The sequence below is a fragment of the Sorex araneus genome, chromosome 1 (genome assembly GCF_027595985.1).
Source record: "Sorex araneus isolate mSorAra2 chromosome 1, mSorAra2.pri, whole genome shotgun sequence".
NCBI classification, from domain to species: Eukaryota; Metazoa; Chordata; class Mammalia; order Eulipotyphla; family Soricidae; genus Sorex; species Sorex araneus.
Window position 1 is genome coordinate 267,906,263 of NC_073302.1, and position 17,564 is coordinate 267,923,826.

The 17,564-nt window shown below is 42.0% G+C and overlaps 1 protein-coding gene across 1 annotated transcript in view; it reads left to right on the forward strand.

Moving 5' to 3' along the window:
* The window catches only part of PIBF1 (progesterone immunomodulatory binding factor 1), a 187,499-nt gene that overhangs the window by 54,173 nt on the left and 115,762 nt on the right, over nt 1-17,564 (forward strand). Inside the window, exon 10 of the mRNA XM_004604006.2 lies at nt 2,204-2,302. Coding sequence (XP_004604063.1) covers nt 2,204-2,302 — 99 coding nt within the window. The remainder of the gene's footprint in view (nt 1-2,203; nt 2,303-17,564) is intronic.

Genomic DNA, 17,564 nt, shown 5'->3' on the forward strand with positions numbered 1-17,564 from the left:
GTGACTTCAATATAAAATGCACTTCCTTATAGATGATAACATAAAAGTTGCTTTTTTTTAAAGTAAAAGTTACCTGTGCTCAGTGGGTAGGGCATTTGCCTTGCACGAGACCGACCCGGGTTCGATTCCTTCGTCCCTCTCGGAGAGCCTGGCAAGTACCCTGCCCACACAGCAGAGCCTGGCAAGCTACCCATGGCATATTCAATATGCCAAAAACAGTAACAAGAAGTCTCAGAATGGAGACGTTACTGGTGCCCACTCAAGCAAATCGATAAACAAGAGGACAGTGCTGCAGTGCTACAGTTAATTAAATTAAATTTTAATTTTTTAATTTTTAGAAACTAAATAGATTATATTTAATTTTTATCTCTAACATTATTTTACTGGTGAATTTCTATGGTTTGACATGTTTTACAGTTTAAATTTGTTGTTGACATTACCATGCAAGAGACAACATTGAATACTGACATGTAAATTATGCACACTCAGAATTTCTAATAGTGGTCAATAGCCTTATTCAAACTGATCAGTTTTCATGACTCTCCAATGACATTCTTAAAACATATCTAATATCCAGTCCAGTTGTTTATAAAAATATTGGGATAAGAGATAGAAAACTCTTTGGCATAATATAGAGCTGGGTTCAAATTATGGCCTTAACCCTTGAACTAGGTGAGTTGGAGCTAGATACTTATGCTCTCTAAAGTTCAGGTTAGTCAGCTGTAAAACAGGTCAGCAAATAGATTGTTTGGTATCTGGGAGTAAACGACTCATTTTTGTTACACTCTGTCACTGTTGGGGAAGAAGATTCTTTTTTAACCATGATGACTCTGAGATGCTTACTGTGGGTATTCTTCACGACCCAGACTTCCACTTTGATTCAAAACTAAGCAGGATTAAATCTTTGAAGACTCATATCTGGCAGTGTCATCTGATTTTACTAACTGTTACATTACCATGAATTTCAGTTCTTGTTAGCATTGTTACTGTAATGAATACTCGCCTGCTACTCCGGTCTCCTTGTTCTCTGAGCTCTGTGTGATTGTGGACCTTCTCCCACCTCTGCTTCCTTGACTTGCTCCTGCAGTCACACCCCGGGCCTTGTCGGCTGAAGTCCTGTCCCTGAACATTCTCTTCCGCCTCTGAGTAACCGTCCCCCTACAGTAGTCTCTCACCCTGCCTGCCGCCACTTCCACTTCGTCTCTCTCTCACCTCTTCAGGACTTCAGATCCCTCGGCCCCTCGTCTTGACTCTCTCCACCTGCCCCTCCATGCTTCCTCTGTTTCTCTTCCTCTTCTCCTGAGATCACGAGGCCCGTTATTTGAACTGTTCCCTTATTTATATCCCAAACTAACCCAAACTTTATTCTCATTTTGGATACTCACGATCTACATCGTGTATCTTTCGCTTAAAATATTTCTTCTTTTTCTTTTTTTGGCTTTTTTGGGGGGTAGTGGGGGTCATACCCAGAGATGTTCAGAGGTTACTCCTGGCTGTGCACTCAGGAGTTACTCCTGGCAGTGCTTAGGAGCCATATGGGATATCAGGGATTGAACTGGGTGGGCCACATGCAAAGCAGACACCCTACCCATTGTACTGTTGTTCCAGCCCCAGTATTTCATAGAACACTTGTTAACTTCTCAAAACTTAAGGACTAAAGGAGTTAATTTATATGCAAACTGCTTAGTCTGCTTTCTACAGAGAAAGTTTTGTTTTTTAAAGGTAATGTAGTAGAAGTTGTGTTAAAGGTAAAATTTAGACATGTCTGCACCTACACAGGTTCGTCAGATAGATTCATGTAATGGACACTTTAGGTCACCAGCTTACTAGTGGTGGGGGTACCCAACTCCAAGCAAGCACATTTATGAGTCTTTAAAAAAATAAATGTTCTGGGGCTAGAGTGATAGTACAGCGGGTAGGGCATGTGCCTTGCATGCGGCTGGCCCAGGTTCGATTCCCAGCATCCCATATGGTCCCCCGAGCACTGCCAGGAGTAATTCCTGAGTGCATGAGCCAAGAGTAACCCCTGTGCATCATCGGGTGTGACCCAAAAAGCAAATAAATAAATTAATAAATAAATAAATGTTCTAATAGCACATTAATTAAAATTGTGTTAGGAAATGAATAAAACATACTTGTACTTGAAAGAAAGAAATGATGGATATTTGCATTTGGAGTCACGGAGTATGTCCTTCAATTCTAGAAACCTTCGAGAAGCAAGGGATAATGCGGTGGCCGAAAAGGACCGGGCAGTGCTGGCTGAGAAAGATGCCTTAGAAAAACACGACCAGCTCTTGGAAAGGTGAGCATGCACAATACACAAGGGCCAAACTTCCACTTCTGTTGCTCTTCCTTTTTTCTTTTAGAAATTATCTTTAATGAAAGTATGAGTTTTTTGTTTCAACTGAAGTATAATTTTTATGCATTATGTTTGCAGTCAGGTATATGTGTTTATTAAATCAAGATTTAGAACGCTTCCATCATCCCGAGACCTTTCCTTCACTTTTCATTATTTTTGTGGTTTCTCCTTCCCTTTTCTTTCTTTTTTGCTCTTGCAGCGACCAGGGTTTGCACACGTGGTTATGGTGCTTTGTGCCCTTTCCAGATGTGGTGCTTCCATACTCGGTTTCAGTGCTCACCGGGGGTCATACACTTAACTGTGGTGCTGATACACTTAGTTGGTTCACTCTTGAGATATGACTTGTGGTAATTGTACACCCTTTGTTAAGGTGGCACTGGCGGGGGGGGGGGGGGTGCAGAGCAATAGTGCAGCGGGGAGGGCGTTTGCCTTATACATGCCAACCTGAGTTCTATTCCCAGCAACCAATATGGTCCCCCGAGCACTGCCAGGGGTATTTTATGAGTGCAGAGCCAGGAGTAAGCCCTGAGCATCGCTGGGTGTGACCCAAAAAGGGGGGGAAAAAAAGGTGGCACTGGGGTTCACAGGTGACAGAGCCAGCAAAATCACACTTGGTATGTAGGATGATACTGGGGGTTGAAGTTGTGGTCTCACATCAGTGTGGCTGGTGCTGTACCACTGGGTCGTGTCCCCAGTCCATTACCCCTTTTCTGAGTCTAAACCACCATCTCCAGAGACAACACTATAATTTTTACTACCATACTTAGTTTTACCCTTCCTAGGCCAAAAATAAATGAAATTCTACAGTCTGTACTCTTTTATGTCTAGTTTCTACAGTACTTTGTTCTTTTCTATAGCTGAATACAAATACATATTTTTTTTTTTATTATTCATCTGCCAATGGGCATTCAGGTTGTTTTCATTTTGGAGCTATGATGAAGGAAGCATCAATGACTATTTCGTGCAAGTCTTGTTGAAGGCATATATTTTCATTTCTTTGGGATAATACCTAGGAGTGAAATCGCTAATCATAGGATAAGTGAATATTTTACTTTAATGTATTTTCCAGGGTGCCTGATTTCCTGGGGGTGTTGGAAGTATTCAGGGAAGGCATTGATAATATTCTGTTTTCATGAGGATTGGAGAAACAGGGGCTCAAACTTACATTTGGCACGAAGCATAATATAATGGCACAGTCAGACTATAAATGTGCATTGCTCTTGACTTGGAACTTTTCCTTTTATATTATTCCACAAATATTTTTGTTCAGGTGCAAGCTGGTCTAAAGTCAACTTAGTCTTTATACAAGTAGTAGGTTGTACATTTTAGTAATCCTTCATATAAAAACTTAAAGTCTCCATGGGGAGATATAACAGTTTACACTAATTTTCTACTAAGGAAATACTTTTTAATCATTCTGTTAGCAACTTATTGATAACAAGCAGTGTAAAATAAATTATTGTCGGCCTGCTGTGGGGACAGGCTTGAAGGGTGGTTTGCTAAATTGGGAACAATGGTGAATGGAAGGTGATAATGGTGGTGGGATTGGTGTTGAATTAGTGACTGTTACAACAGATCATCATGAACAAGTTTGCAAACCACAGTTTATATAAAGTGTGTGTGTTGGGGGTGGGAGGAAATGTGCATAAGTACTCCTTACCCTTTTCATGTAAACTCCAAAATATATTAGCACAGAATTTCTTTAAAAGTTTTATTCATGTCAGATAACTCATGACTATTAGCATAATGAGATCCAAATCACTGTCACTGTCATCCCGTTGCTCATGGATTTGTTCCAGCGGGCACCAATAACGTCTCTCATTGAGTGACTTATTGTTACTATTTTTGGCATATCCAGTACGCACGGGTAGCTTGCCAGGCTCTGCTGTGAGGGCTCCATACTCTCGTTAGCTTGCCGGGCTCTCCGAGAGGGGCAGAGGAATCGAACTCCGGTCGGCCGCGTGAAAGGTGAACGCCCTACCACTATGCTATAGCTCCAGCCCATAACGAGATCCAAATATAAATTAAAATTTAATGCAACATACATTAGATTCCAGCACTGACTTATGTATGTGAGAATAAGCATTTTATTATATTGCGTTAAAGGGTTTTATTTTCCTTATTTATATAGATTAAAATCACATAGCTGGGGGCTGGAGTGATAGCACAGAGGGTAGGGCGTTTGCCTTGCATGCGGCCGACTCAGGTTCGATTCCCAGCATCCCTTATTGTCCCCCGAGCCACGCCAGGGGTAATTCCAAATTCCTGAGTGCAGAGCCAGGAGTGACCCCTGTGCATCGCCGGGTGTGACCCACTCCCCCCCCAAAAAAACCCAAAAAATAAATAAATAAAATCACATAACCGGCACAAATTGGCTCTTACTGATTTATTTTCTGATCATTCTATATGCCATTTCTTATCATTTTATTGGAACAAATAATAGGATGCAAATTTGTTGTGTGCCTAAAGGGGCAGGTTGCGGATGGAGGGAGGATGGGGGCATTGGTAGCGGGAAGGTCACACTCATGGTTTTGGGACACGAAATGCCTGAAACAAACATATAACGAACAACTTTGTAAATCACGGTGTTTTAAATAAAAAATAAATTTGAAAAACTAGTAGATTGTAGTCACAACAGATTGGAAGAATACAAACGTTTATTGAAATTTAGGCCATAGCTAAATAAATTTTACTGTGAGTTTAACCGTAGAATAAAACCTGCGGCTGTGTATGGTGCCACCTGGAGCAAAACTGAACTTTACCCACCGAGTCCTGCCCCGCCACACTGTAAACAGAGTAAATGACTGTTGTCAATGCCGCGCTGCTTTGGAGTGATTTCCCAGATAATGATAGGCAGCCGATACATAATTGAGAACATCGGACTGGGTGCTCTCATAACAACAACAACATCAGAAAACCCCAAAGTTCTGTGAGGTATTGGTTTGGGGGGTCCCGTAGCGGATTGCTGAGTGAAATCCGAAACGAAGGAGGTTCCCAGATACACAAAGGGCCTCAAAGCCCAAGGCTGCCATGAGAGCAGAAAAATAACGAAAACTGTTCGGGGAAATAGGGAAGAGCTATTATCTCCAGCAGTAAGTAATGACAGCCCCTTGACCTTGACTGCAAAGTGGAGGTTACCATAGAGTAGCGGGAAGGATTTCTTCTATGAGGGGGTGGGTGTTGGTGAGTGGGTGGCCAAAACTAGAGGTGACACAGGGACAGATGTGGAGGGTCTCGGGCACTTTCGTGGTGAGGACAGTGTGGTAACCGTGTTGAAACCATCAACATTAACACTGTTATGCGAGGATGACTAAATCACAACAAATTTAAACAGTAAGAAAGTAAACATATCTATAACTATCTATAACAGTAAAAATATCTATACTAAAATAATGGAGTAGTGCTGTGTCTTGACAAGCACAAAATAGTCATCATATCTAGCTGGGTAAAAGAAAAAGCAAGGTGAAAATGTTTAGGTATATCTTGCATGTATCTGTATGTGTCTAAGCAGATTTGCATACGTACATCACAGCACCAAAATATATATATATATATATGCACCATCTTTTTCAAGCTATGCAACATAAGTGCATATATAAGCTGTGCCTATGTATTTGTGTATATGTATTTGTCATTTTATATATACATTAATATATAATGCATAATACTTATTTGTATGTAAATTTAAATATATATTGTATACTTTATATTTGCATATTTATAAATGCTTATAAAATTAGGGGTAAGATGTCAGATAAAGATCTTTCATAATTGTGTTTTTTAAATATTGGAACTTGTGAGCCTCTTTAATGTTTTTAATTAAAGGCAAACAGTGATTATAATACTCATATATAAGTTCAGTCTTAATTATTTAAACAAATCAGCGATTATATCCCTTCACCCTCCCTTTGGGTAATAAGAGCAGTGAACAAATAAATATCATATTGCTTATTATGGGGGAAGAAGTTGTTAGATTTTTGTAATTTTTTATTTTTTGCTTTTTGAGTCACACCCAGTGATGCACAGAAGTTACTCCTGGCTTTGCACTCAGGAATTACTCCTGGTGGTGCTCAGGGGACCATATGGGATGCTGGGAATCAAACCCGGGTCAGCTGCATGCAAGGCAAACACCCTACCCACTGTACTATCGCTCCAGCCTCGATTTTTGTAATTTTTAAGACAAAATTAGTAGGTAAAGTTAATACACATTTTGAAGCAATCTTGTGAAAGTCGTGGACAAGTTCCTCACTCTTTCTTGGTGGGGATTGGGGTTTCGGCCACTTCTGGCTTTACTCAGGGCGTATTCCTGGCTCTGTGCTCAGGGACCACTCCTGGCAGGACTCAGGGGGCATATACTGTGCCAGGAACTGACCATGGGTGGGCCACGTGCCAGGCAAGGCCCTATCTGCTAAACTCTCTTTGGCCCAAGTTTCTCAGTCTTTATGAAATAGGTCTTTTTGATTTTTCTTTTTGTAAGGTAAGGATGATTCCAACCCTTCATAGTTGTCTTCAGACTTAGATAAGCCATGAGTGAGTTAGACCAGGCTCAATAAGCAGACATGATTGTTTGTATATTAAGATTGCTACTAGAGGAAGCAAATGGACCCAAGAGGTAGGGTGATTTCTCTAAGAATAAAGATATTATATTCGTAAAGCATTGTATGAAGTTAGTGTACAGTTGATATGCCGAAATTTTTAATAGTGTCCTTCTGGACATGATGGGAAATACAAGGGCACAATTCAAGGTTAGGCAAATGAAATAGTAACTCTCAATGAGTTTTACCCAAAGAGCTTTAGAGAATTATTAAGAATCAAGTATAAGGTTTATTATTATAGGGTTTTTTATTCTTCTCTATAAAAGAAGAATAACAAATTAATTATAAAATGAAACCAACCAGGTCTTTTATGGACTCGTATGATCTTTTCAGACAGATATTTCAATGAGTTGAATAAAATTTAATGAGTAAATAGAATACTATGTACTTGGGTTCAAGAAAACCTATGCTATTGGTGAAAGCTTAGCACTGAAATGCAAAAATGACTTAGAAAGTCTGTCTCTGTCTTTGTCTCTCTCTCTACACACACACACACACACACACACACACACACACACACCCTCCCATACCTGCTCTGTGATAAGGTAACAGTACTAGCAGGGCCTGGTGGGGGAGAGCATGGGGTGTGTGTAGTGCCAGGATTGAACCCGGGTCGGCCACATGCAAGGAAAGTGCCCTACCTCCCCATACTACTACTCTAGTACCATTTGAAGGGGACAGGGAGGTTCTTTTTCTCAGTGTTGTGGGGGCACATCTAGTGGTGCTCAGGGCTTATTCCTGTGTATCAAAATTAAAATAATCAAATATGCTTGAGTCTTTGCATGATTGTGTTTTACCTGAATCCCCACTCATGCACAGTCTTAGATATGTCTATACATCAATTTCCAATCAGGTATAACTAGTTTCAACTTCGCCATTTTGTATTAAAAGTTTTATGTATCAAATGTCGTATTTAGTGATCAGACACCTGTGTTATTGTAAACTGAATTCATAAGGACATAGTATACACTTTCAAACCTGAATGAAAAAGGCTTTTCACTCAAGGCCTTCAGTTTTCTATAAAAGAATGCATTTTTTTCTCAGACTTATAAATGGACTGTGTATGTCCCAATTCAGGTGCAGCAACTTATCTAATAATACATAGCACCCAGCTTTCAGGAGCAGTCATTATTTCATGTTCTCTTGCCTTGAATCTCTGCATATACTCTGAACACTTTTTTTTCTCTCTCTCCATAAAGGATTTTTAAACTGAGAATAGCTGATTAAGTTGAATATACTGTTATAGCTCTCTAGGGCAGCCTACCAGAGAAACCTGTTATGAAATAAAAGTAGAAACTTGAATCTAGATTAATTTTAATAGCATGCTTTTTGTTATGGTTGTTTTTTGTTTTAGAAAAAAAAAAGCAACATTCTAAGCCACTGTGGATGTGACTCAAGTAATAGAGCACATGTCTCTCATGTGTATGGTTCTGGGTTCAGTCCCTGACATGTATGACCTGAGTGCCACTGGATTCACCCTAGCATCACTGTGTAGGTGATATATAGGATCACTGTCACTGTCAACTGTCATCCCGTTGCTCATTGATTTGCTCGGGCGGGCACCAGTAACTTAGTATAGATATATAGAGGCTGCTCAAATCTCAGGGCTGGGACTAATGGAGACGTTACTGGTGCCTGCCTGAGCAAACCAATGAACAATGGGATGACAGTGATAGATATATTATAGATAGCACAGTGGTTGGGCTTTCTCCTTTCACTCGGCTGACCCGAGTTCGATTCCTCCGCCCCTCTCGGAGAGCCCGGCAAGCTACCGAGAGTATTGAGCCCTTGCGGCAGAGCCTGGCAAGCTACCCATGCATATTGGATATGCCAAAAACAGTAACAATAAGTCTCTCAATGAGAGACGTTACTGGTGCCCGCTCGAACAAATCAATGAGCAATGGGCTGAGAGAGACACGGTGATATATCATCTCCAATGGTATATAAAATAAAACAATAGTTTATTTTAGCTTTTGGTTGGTTGGTTGGTTTGGGGACCACATTGTTCCCAGGGCCTATTACTCCTGGCTCTGTCCTCAGAGATTGCTCCTGGCCAGGTGCAGGCCATCAGGAATTAAGTCCAGGTCGGCTGCATGCTGCCCCTAAGGCCCCCACAGCCATTTTTAAACCCTAATTCTGTGTATTGAAATATATTTGGAGTAGTTTTCAGTGTGTAAGTATTTAAAACAATATTGATTAGAATTGTTTCTGTTTCTTAAAATCTCTTCATACTAGTGGGATTTTGTTTTCAATATTCAGTTCCAGAAGAGTCAGAGTGAAGAAGGGATGAAGTGAGTAGTGATTTTTACTTACTTGTTTTTACTAGGCGTTTCAGGCTTGATACAGAAGACAGCTATTCAGGATTTCCTTTAATGCTTTATCCCCAAGAATACAAATTTTTATGTTCCTTTATTCTGCCTTTTTCCATTCTAGCAAGTTGTTTGGGCTGGAGCAATGGCACAGCGGGTAGGGCGTTTGCCTTGCACGATGCCGACCCAGGTTTGATTCCTCCGCCCCTCTCGGAGAGCCCGGCAAGCTACGCAGAGTATCCCACCCGCACGGCACAGCCTGGCAAGCTACCCATGGCATATTCATTATGCCAAAAACAGTAACAAGTCTCACAATGGAGACATTACTGGTGCCCACTCGAGCAAATTGATGAGCAATGGGATGATGGGATGACAGTGACAGTGACAGTAAGTTGTTTTGTCTCTGCTCTTCTCTTTCTCTTTAATCCCCCCTCCGCTTTCTCTTTGTTGTTGTTAATTTTTTCTTTTGGAAGAGGGAGTGAATCTGCACCACACCCAACAGAGCTAAGGGGCTATTCCAAGCTCGGTGCTCAGAGATCACTCCCCTTAGTGCTCAGGAAACTGTGTAATGCGGAGATCAGACTTGTATCGACTAGGCCCATGCACCATAGCCCCTGCGCCATGTTTTAGCCTCCACCCCTCCCTGCTTTGTTGTGTTTGCTGCGGCCACAGGTCCCACACATTCCTAGCCTTGGTGCTGGCACACCTTTACCTGTGCCACTCATCGTGGGTCAGTGGTCATCAACCACCTGCTTTCCAGGGTCCTGCTTCCTCCCCGTGGCACTCACGCCTTGCCCATTACTGCGCTTGTGCTTTTCTGTGGTGTTCACACACCAGACTGCAGGGTTCAGAAATCACTCACCGGTATCGGGGATTGAGGATCAATGGAAAATGGCCAGCCTCAAAGAGAGAGGCTGCCAGAGTCACGTATGGTGCATGTGGGACACCAGGGATTTGAACTCGAGGCCCTGGGTCTGCAGGGCAGCCATTCTTAGTCTCTGCACGACTTCTTCAGGCATGAATTCTGCTGGCTTGTGAAAAAAAATCTACAATTTTTGTTATTGAAAATGAAATCTTTTAATTATTTTTTTTTAAAAAATGAATCACCGTGAGATACAATTACAGACTTACACACTTTTGTGATTCCATTTCAGTTATACAGTGGTCGAGTGCCCATCCCTCCACCAGTGCCCATCTCTGCCACCAGTGTTCCCAGTGTCCCTCTCGCCACCTGCAACCCAGTCCCCCACCCGGCCTCTGTGGCAAACACATTCCTTCTCTCTCTCTCTCTCTCTCTCTCTCTCTCTCTCTCTCTCTCTCTCTCTCTCTCTCTCTCTCTCTCTCTCTCTCTCTCTCTCTCTCTCCCTCTCATTTTTGGTGTTATGGTTTTCGAGACAGCGAAATCTTTTTTTTTTTTTGGCTTTTTGGGTCATACCCAGTGATGCACAGGGGTTACTCCTGGTTCTGAACTCAGGAATTACCCCTGGCAGTGCTCAGGGGACCATATGGGATGCTGGGAATCGAACCTGGGTCGGCCGCATGCAAGGCAAACACCCTCCCCGCTGTGCTATCGCTCCAGCCCCCAAGAGACAGCGAAATCTTTTTATTATCTTTTAATCTGCTACCGACTTCAGCAGGTGAAACATGCTTGTCCGTGAGAGAGGCCGTAGAGATAGACGGTTCACCAGCCCAGGTTCGATCCCTACCGTGGTCAACTATAGTTTACTTAGTAAGGTGTGATTTTTTTTTTTTATTTCTCCTATTTTAAATTTTATTGGGGGTGAGGGGGGCAGGAGGAGAGTTTCCCTAGAAGTTCTCTGGACAGTGCTGGAGAGTCCGGGTGAACCTGGCCGTCTGTTTGGGGCTAGAGCCGGAGGGTAGGAGATTTGGTCAGGCCCTGCAGTGCCACGGTACCCAGGCCACCTCAGTAGCTCTGAGGACCTCCAACGTCACAGCAGGGAGTAGCCACGGTAACCGGGACTGCACCCAGAGATGCTCAGGAGGCCATGTAGTGTGGGGCCTCGCATCCGGTGCATGCCAGGCCCCATAGTGCCCTCACTGCACTTCTGTCTCCCAGTCTGTACTGGTTTTTTTGATGGCTGTGCCAAATAATTCCGATCAGAATTATTTCAGTGCAGAAATACCTGTTTCCCAATCTTCATTCACTCTAGCCAGACTTCTTTGTGAAAAAAAAGGACACAACTCTTACTATTTAAAACAAAACTTTCTGGGGGCCGGAGCAATAGCACAGCGGGTAGGGCGTTTGCCTTGCACGCGGCAATTACTCAGGAGTAATTCCTGAGTGCAGAGCCAGGAGTAACCCCTGTGCATCACCAGGTGTGACCCAAAAAGCAAAGTAAAAAAAAAAAAGAAAACAAAACTTTCTAGTAGCTGAATGTTGGTTGATGTTTTGTTTCAAGGCTACACCCGGCAGTGCTCCAGGCTGACTCCTGGCTCTGCAGTCGGGCATTGCTCCTGGCTGTGCACCGAGGGACCATGGGTTGCGGGGAACGAACCCGGGTCAGCCACATGCAAGGCAAACCCCCCTACCTGCTGTACTATCACTTTGGGTCTTTGTGTTTGTGTTTCTGTTTTTGTTTTTGTCAGCCATACGTGGAGGCGCTTGAGGAACCATGCAGTACGGGATCCGGCCCAGGCCTCGTGCAGGGGAGCGAGACTCAAGCCCACTCGGCTGTCTCTGTGGCCTGATTTTCCAGCGCACAACATGATTTTTTTTTCTCTATGACTTGAGTTTTCTTACGTACGGCAGTGTTCTGTTTCCCCGTACGTTGACCTTGTTTGGTCTGAAATAACCTAGGCCCCCGTTACACTGAAATGGCCCCCGACTTTCCGTTGCTGCTCCATCTCACAGGGCCTCCTCCGCTGCCAGAGACTCTGTCTCAAGCGGGACTCACTCTTTCCTAAGTTAGCACGTAGGAGTCTCTTCCTTCCCCATAGATGCTTGGAGGAAGAAAGGAAAGGTTTAAAGCCTCAAGAGACCGTTTCATGTATATAGATGTGTGTAGGGTAGTTATTTTAATTTCTTTTGCATGAAGTTCTGGATTTCCTTTCTCATGATAGAATATAATAATAATAATAATAATAATAATAATAATAATAATAATAATGCCACCTACCCTGAACATTCTAAAAAAGGAGTAGTAAACAAATAGCATTTAGAAAAGGAAATTGTGAAAACAAGAAGATATCATCAGTTAGCTATTAGGTCTTGACAAATTGCTATTTACTTCTCTTTTTTGAGGTATTTACTAGAATGCTAGTGCTAAAGGATATTCTCAGTAGAGAAAAGCATTTTATAGGTTAGACCTTTTTAGCCAAAGACATTGAGATATGTGAAATTAACAAACTAGAATCAAATGACCTGAAAGTAGCTTAAATCTCAGAGAATGTTGATTGATAGACCAACCAGGAGGTTTGTTACTAGGTAAGTGTTAGCTTTTTACTTAATTTTTTTCTATCAAAAGTGAATTTCATGGGGCTGGAGCAGTAGCACAGCAGGTAGGGCGTTTGCCTTGCACACGGCCGACCCAGGTTTGATTCCCAGCATCCCATATGGTCCCCTAAGCACCGCCAGGGGTAATTCCTGAGTGCACAGCCAGGAGTAACCCCTGTGCATCGCCGGGTATGACCCAAAAAGAAAAAAAAAAAGTGAATTTCACAGTGGGCAAGACTTTTTAAATTCCACACTTTAAACACACTTTTACTCAGACAGTAAAGCAAATAATTTAAGTGCCTTGGAACCTTTCTTGGTTATTGGAGGAAGAAGTGTGAGTTAATTTTGCATAAAAACATTAACTAGGAAACTGACTTATGATTTGAAAAGACTTTTTCTTTAAGTGAACTTTGAAATGTTCACATGAAGGAAAATTTCTAAAAATGATGATTTTATGAGAGTATTTAAGTGTGCAGAGAGAAGTGCCTTTTGCTTCATGATGGATGCTTTTAAAAATTTGACTTTGAAAAAAATATGAATTTGTTTGCAGTATAACAAAATCTCTGCAAAAGAGGGAAATGAATGCAACATTTGGGAGGCAACATTACCTAAAAGCTTTTAAAGCCATCAAATTGACCCATGGGCATGGGAATATAGAGAAGGCAGTTTAAACCTCCAGAGTAACTTTTCACAGAGCTTCCACCCCTCGTCTAAGTCAGGAAATTGCTGCAGTTCAGTGGAAAATGGGAAAAATTCAAACTTTGTGTAGGATCCAGAGAAATAATGCAGAGGCTTCAAGTACCTGGCCTGCACGCATGTGGCAAAGAATTCCAGACCCTCTTCTCCCACATGTAGCAAGCAAGGTCCTGGCAGCTCTGTCGTGGGAGGTGACTCCCAACACCGTGAGTGAGTTCCAGCCATACCACAGCTATACTGCACGTTTCCATGTATGTGCGTAAGCACCGCGGGAAGGATGTGATCTCTAGCAAGCACCTCAGCCAAGGGAGAAAACCAGGATGTGCGAGCACCTTAGCCAGGAAGTGCAGACCCTCGTGAGCCCAGGGGGGGTCCCCGGCAAGCACCACCGCCATAACTTGGTGCCTCAACTGGAAGTGCAACCCTCAGTGAGTACCCGAGCAAGCATCACCACTAAAGGGTTCAAACCTTTGTGAGCACTGTGGACAGGGTACAAGCACCTCGACAGCACCAGAGCCAGAAGTGTACGCAGCCTCCAGTCATCACTACATCAACCACTGCAACATGGCAGAGAGAGAGAGAGAGAGAGAGAGAGAATAGAGAGAGAGAGAGATTTGAGAGAGAAAGAGATTTCTCCAAATAATTACCTTATAAATAAGAGAGGGACAACATAAGTTGTGGAGTATTATTGAGAAGGTCGGAGAATAAAAGTGGAATTCTTAAATACAACATACAAGATTGCATATACATGTGATTTTTAAATGGTAATGTGATTTTAAAAGGTGTGGGGACACTGCAAAAGATAAGAGGATTTGTAACTGTACCCTCACAGTGGTTCATTAATTTAAAAAAATATAAATAAATAAATAAATAAATAAATAAATAAAATATATTGGTTTAAAAAAAAAATGAGAGGATTGTTTGAAGGGCTGGAGCAATAGTATAGTCGGTAAGGCAGTTGCCTTGGCCCAAGGCCCTGGTCGAATCCCCAGTACCACATATAGCCTGTAAGTACAGCCGGGAATGATTCCTGAGCACAGAGTGAGGAATAGTCCTTGAGTATTTCCCAGGGTAGCCCCAGCTCCCATTCACGAATCCCCCCTCACCATCCACTAAAAGAGAGGGTTTTTTTTCAAGATTCTAGGGATCTAAAAAGATTTTAAGTTATAAGGAAATGTGAAGAAGCTCTATATTCTTTTTTTTTTTTTTTTTTGCTTTTTGGGTTATACCCAATGATGCACAGGGTCACTCCCAGCTCTGCACTCAGTAATTACCCCTGGCGGTGCTCAGGGAACCATATGGGATGCTGGGACTCGAACCCGGGTTGGCCGCGTGCAAGGCAAACGCCCTACCCGCTGTGCTATCGCTCCAGCCCCGAAGCTCTATATTCTTGAAACCAAAGATATCTTGATTTGATAATGATCAAATAGAATAAAACCTAGAAGGAAAAGGAAGGAAGCTGGCAAGATTAAAGAGAGAAATTATCTAGAAAAACAATGTGCTAAAAAGAATGAAAGAAAAAGGGACCACAGCTAGAAAATTATTTTTTAACTTGATGGGGGGGGGGGTTCTAAAATGCAAATAAACTTCAAAAAAATAAAGACGTGTAATAAAGAGAAAAAAATCATTGGACGGAGAGAAAAAAAAAATTACATATCCACTTTTTTGAAAAAAAGGCATTGTGCCGAGAGGAAAAAGGAACAGCGGAAGGGAAGGAAGGTATGTAGAATAAAACCTTTCCTGAAACAAGCAATCTCCAGTTTAGCAGAGCTCGCCACGGCTGGGTGGTGGGTGGAGAATGTGAAGCTACACGTAGTCGGAGTCAGAGCTGCTTGGGGTTTCTGAGTACAGCCGTGAAAGTACAGCCGTGTAGACTGGGAAAGTCAGTCATTCACCGGGGAACAAGTCAGGTTGATCTCATTTCTCTCCATAACTCTATGCTTTATTTATATATTCATGCGGCTATATTTATTAACCACCTGCTTTCTTGTGCAAGATCTTTCTCCACACGAGGATTGAGGGTTTAACAAGATGAAAGAATTTCTGTCACCAAAAAAAAAAAATTAAGAATTTTTGTCAAAATGGAATTGACATTTCTGTTGCATTGATCAGAAAATATAAAAATTTAAGCATTGAATTTAAAAAAAAATTCGCTCAGATGATCCTCTTATTATTACAGTTACTTAAAGGATACAAAACCACTGTGATTTAGGGAATCAAGCTTGCAGAGGGTGACATTTCTTCATATCCTACTCATGAAAAGAGCTGATTAGATCAGGACTCAGGATGCCTACTTCTCTGAATATCCTTCCAAAAGCCTGCTTGAAAGAATAACTTCACCAACTGAGGGAAGAATAAAAGCAGCCATGAGCTGAGATATCAAGGGCTGGTAGAAAAAGAAGAACTGGCAGTGAACACTTAATGTAAAATTAGATTTTAATAACTATTGTCATTCTGGTTTCAAAACACATTGTAATCATAATTGTTAAGAGGATATTACAGCATAAAAATAATAATTTCACGTAAGTAGAGGCAAAAATAGCAGTAACCTGCAAGTAAATTTAGAGAATTGATGGTAAGAGGAAATTGTGTATATATAATATTGTATAATTATAATCTCCTCAAAACTTCTTAAGTATCAATACTTTTATCAAGAAATATATGTTTAAGAACATCACTTAAAGTCGGAATGAAACCATTCATTATACTGTAGGCAGATGATACTACCTGTGAAATCACAGACCTTCATCTTTTGTTAGATAGGTGACAAAGCAGACAACAATGAAGCAAACTATAGAAATAAATCATTGTGATGACAGAAAACAAAAGCATACCTTTTCTGACCATCATAAATTTCATGAACTCGCTATTAATATAGGAAGAGAGGTGCCATTCGAGTAAGACATAGAAGCTATGTTGTTTTTATGTCAGTCAGTGACTCTGGATGTTTTAGAGCAAAAAGGATACAAGGGCAAAAATAACAGGCTCTAAAACTGTTCCATAAAAATTTATTAAAACTTTGAAAATAGGAGCCAGAGAAATAGAACAGCCCATCAAGCACCTGCCTCGCACATGCCTGACCTGTGTTCAGTCCCTGGCACCCACATATGGTCCCCCCGGAGTGGTTCCTGAGCATGCAGTCGTCCTGAGGACAGCCCAAAAACCAAAGGGAAGAAAAAACGTTAAAAATAGTAATTCAGGGGCCAGGGAGATGGTACAGGAGTGAAGGTGCGTGATTGCATGCAGCAATCCTGGTTCCATCTCAGGCTCTGGATAGGGTCTCCTGAGCACTGCTGTGTGCGACTTAAAAACCCAAACCCCATCCCTGTCCACAAGGTAGAATTCGGGATCTGGATTCTACCTGTACGAGTGGGGCGTAGAAGATTCAAATGTACCTAAGGACCTTTGTGTGTGAAACTTCCTAAAAACAAAACACTTATCTATCTCTCTTTGTTGTTACACACAGTTGTGCATGGACTGCTTTGTTTTCATTGCTGGAGGTGATGGTCACATCTGGGGGTGGGGGGAAACAGTTATGGAGTAGGGATGGTTTCCAGAGAAAGTTCTATTAGATAAAAGGATGCCGAACAGGGACCAGAGCCACAGTACAGCTGGTAGGACTTTTGCCCCGTACACGGCGACCTGGGTTTAATCCCTGGCATCCCATATGGAGCCCCCGAGCACCGCCAGGAGTGATTGCTGAGTGCAGATTCCTGAGCATCGCAGGGTGTGACCCAAAAAGCAAAAAAAAAAACAAACAAAAAACAAGGATGCCAAACAGGCTGAGCATAGCCTTCCACTCGGGAAAGCCCAGGTTTGGTTCCACGTGCCACTGTCACCCTTGAGCACACGGCCTGAGAGAGACCAGGTGTGACTCAGGCACAAGGGAGGAGAGCGCCAGCCAGACTCTGCCAGGAACTGTGGGCGATCGCTCCTGGTCAATGAATGATTGATGAAATAAGGGGGAGAAAGGAAAATTGAAATTAAATTGGGGGCATGTTTGTTCATACGAGCTTTAACACCCAAAAAATGTTTAAAATGCATTTTAAGCTTGATTGATTTGAAGATTAAGGTGTGTGGCTTAGATTAGAGAGAACGATGTAGTCATGATCCTGTGTTTCCGGTACATCACGTTAGAGAGCCTTTTCTAT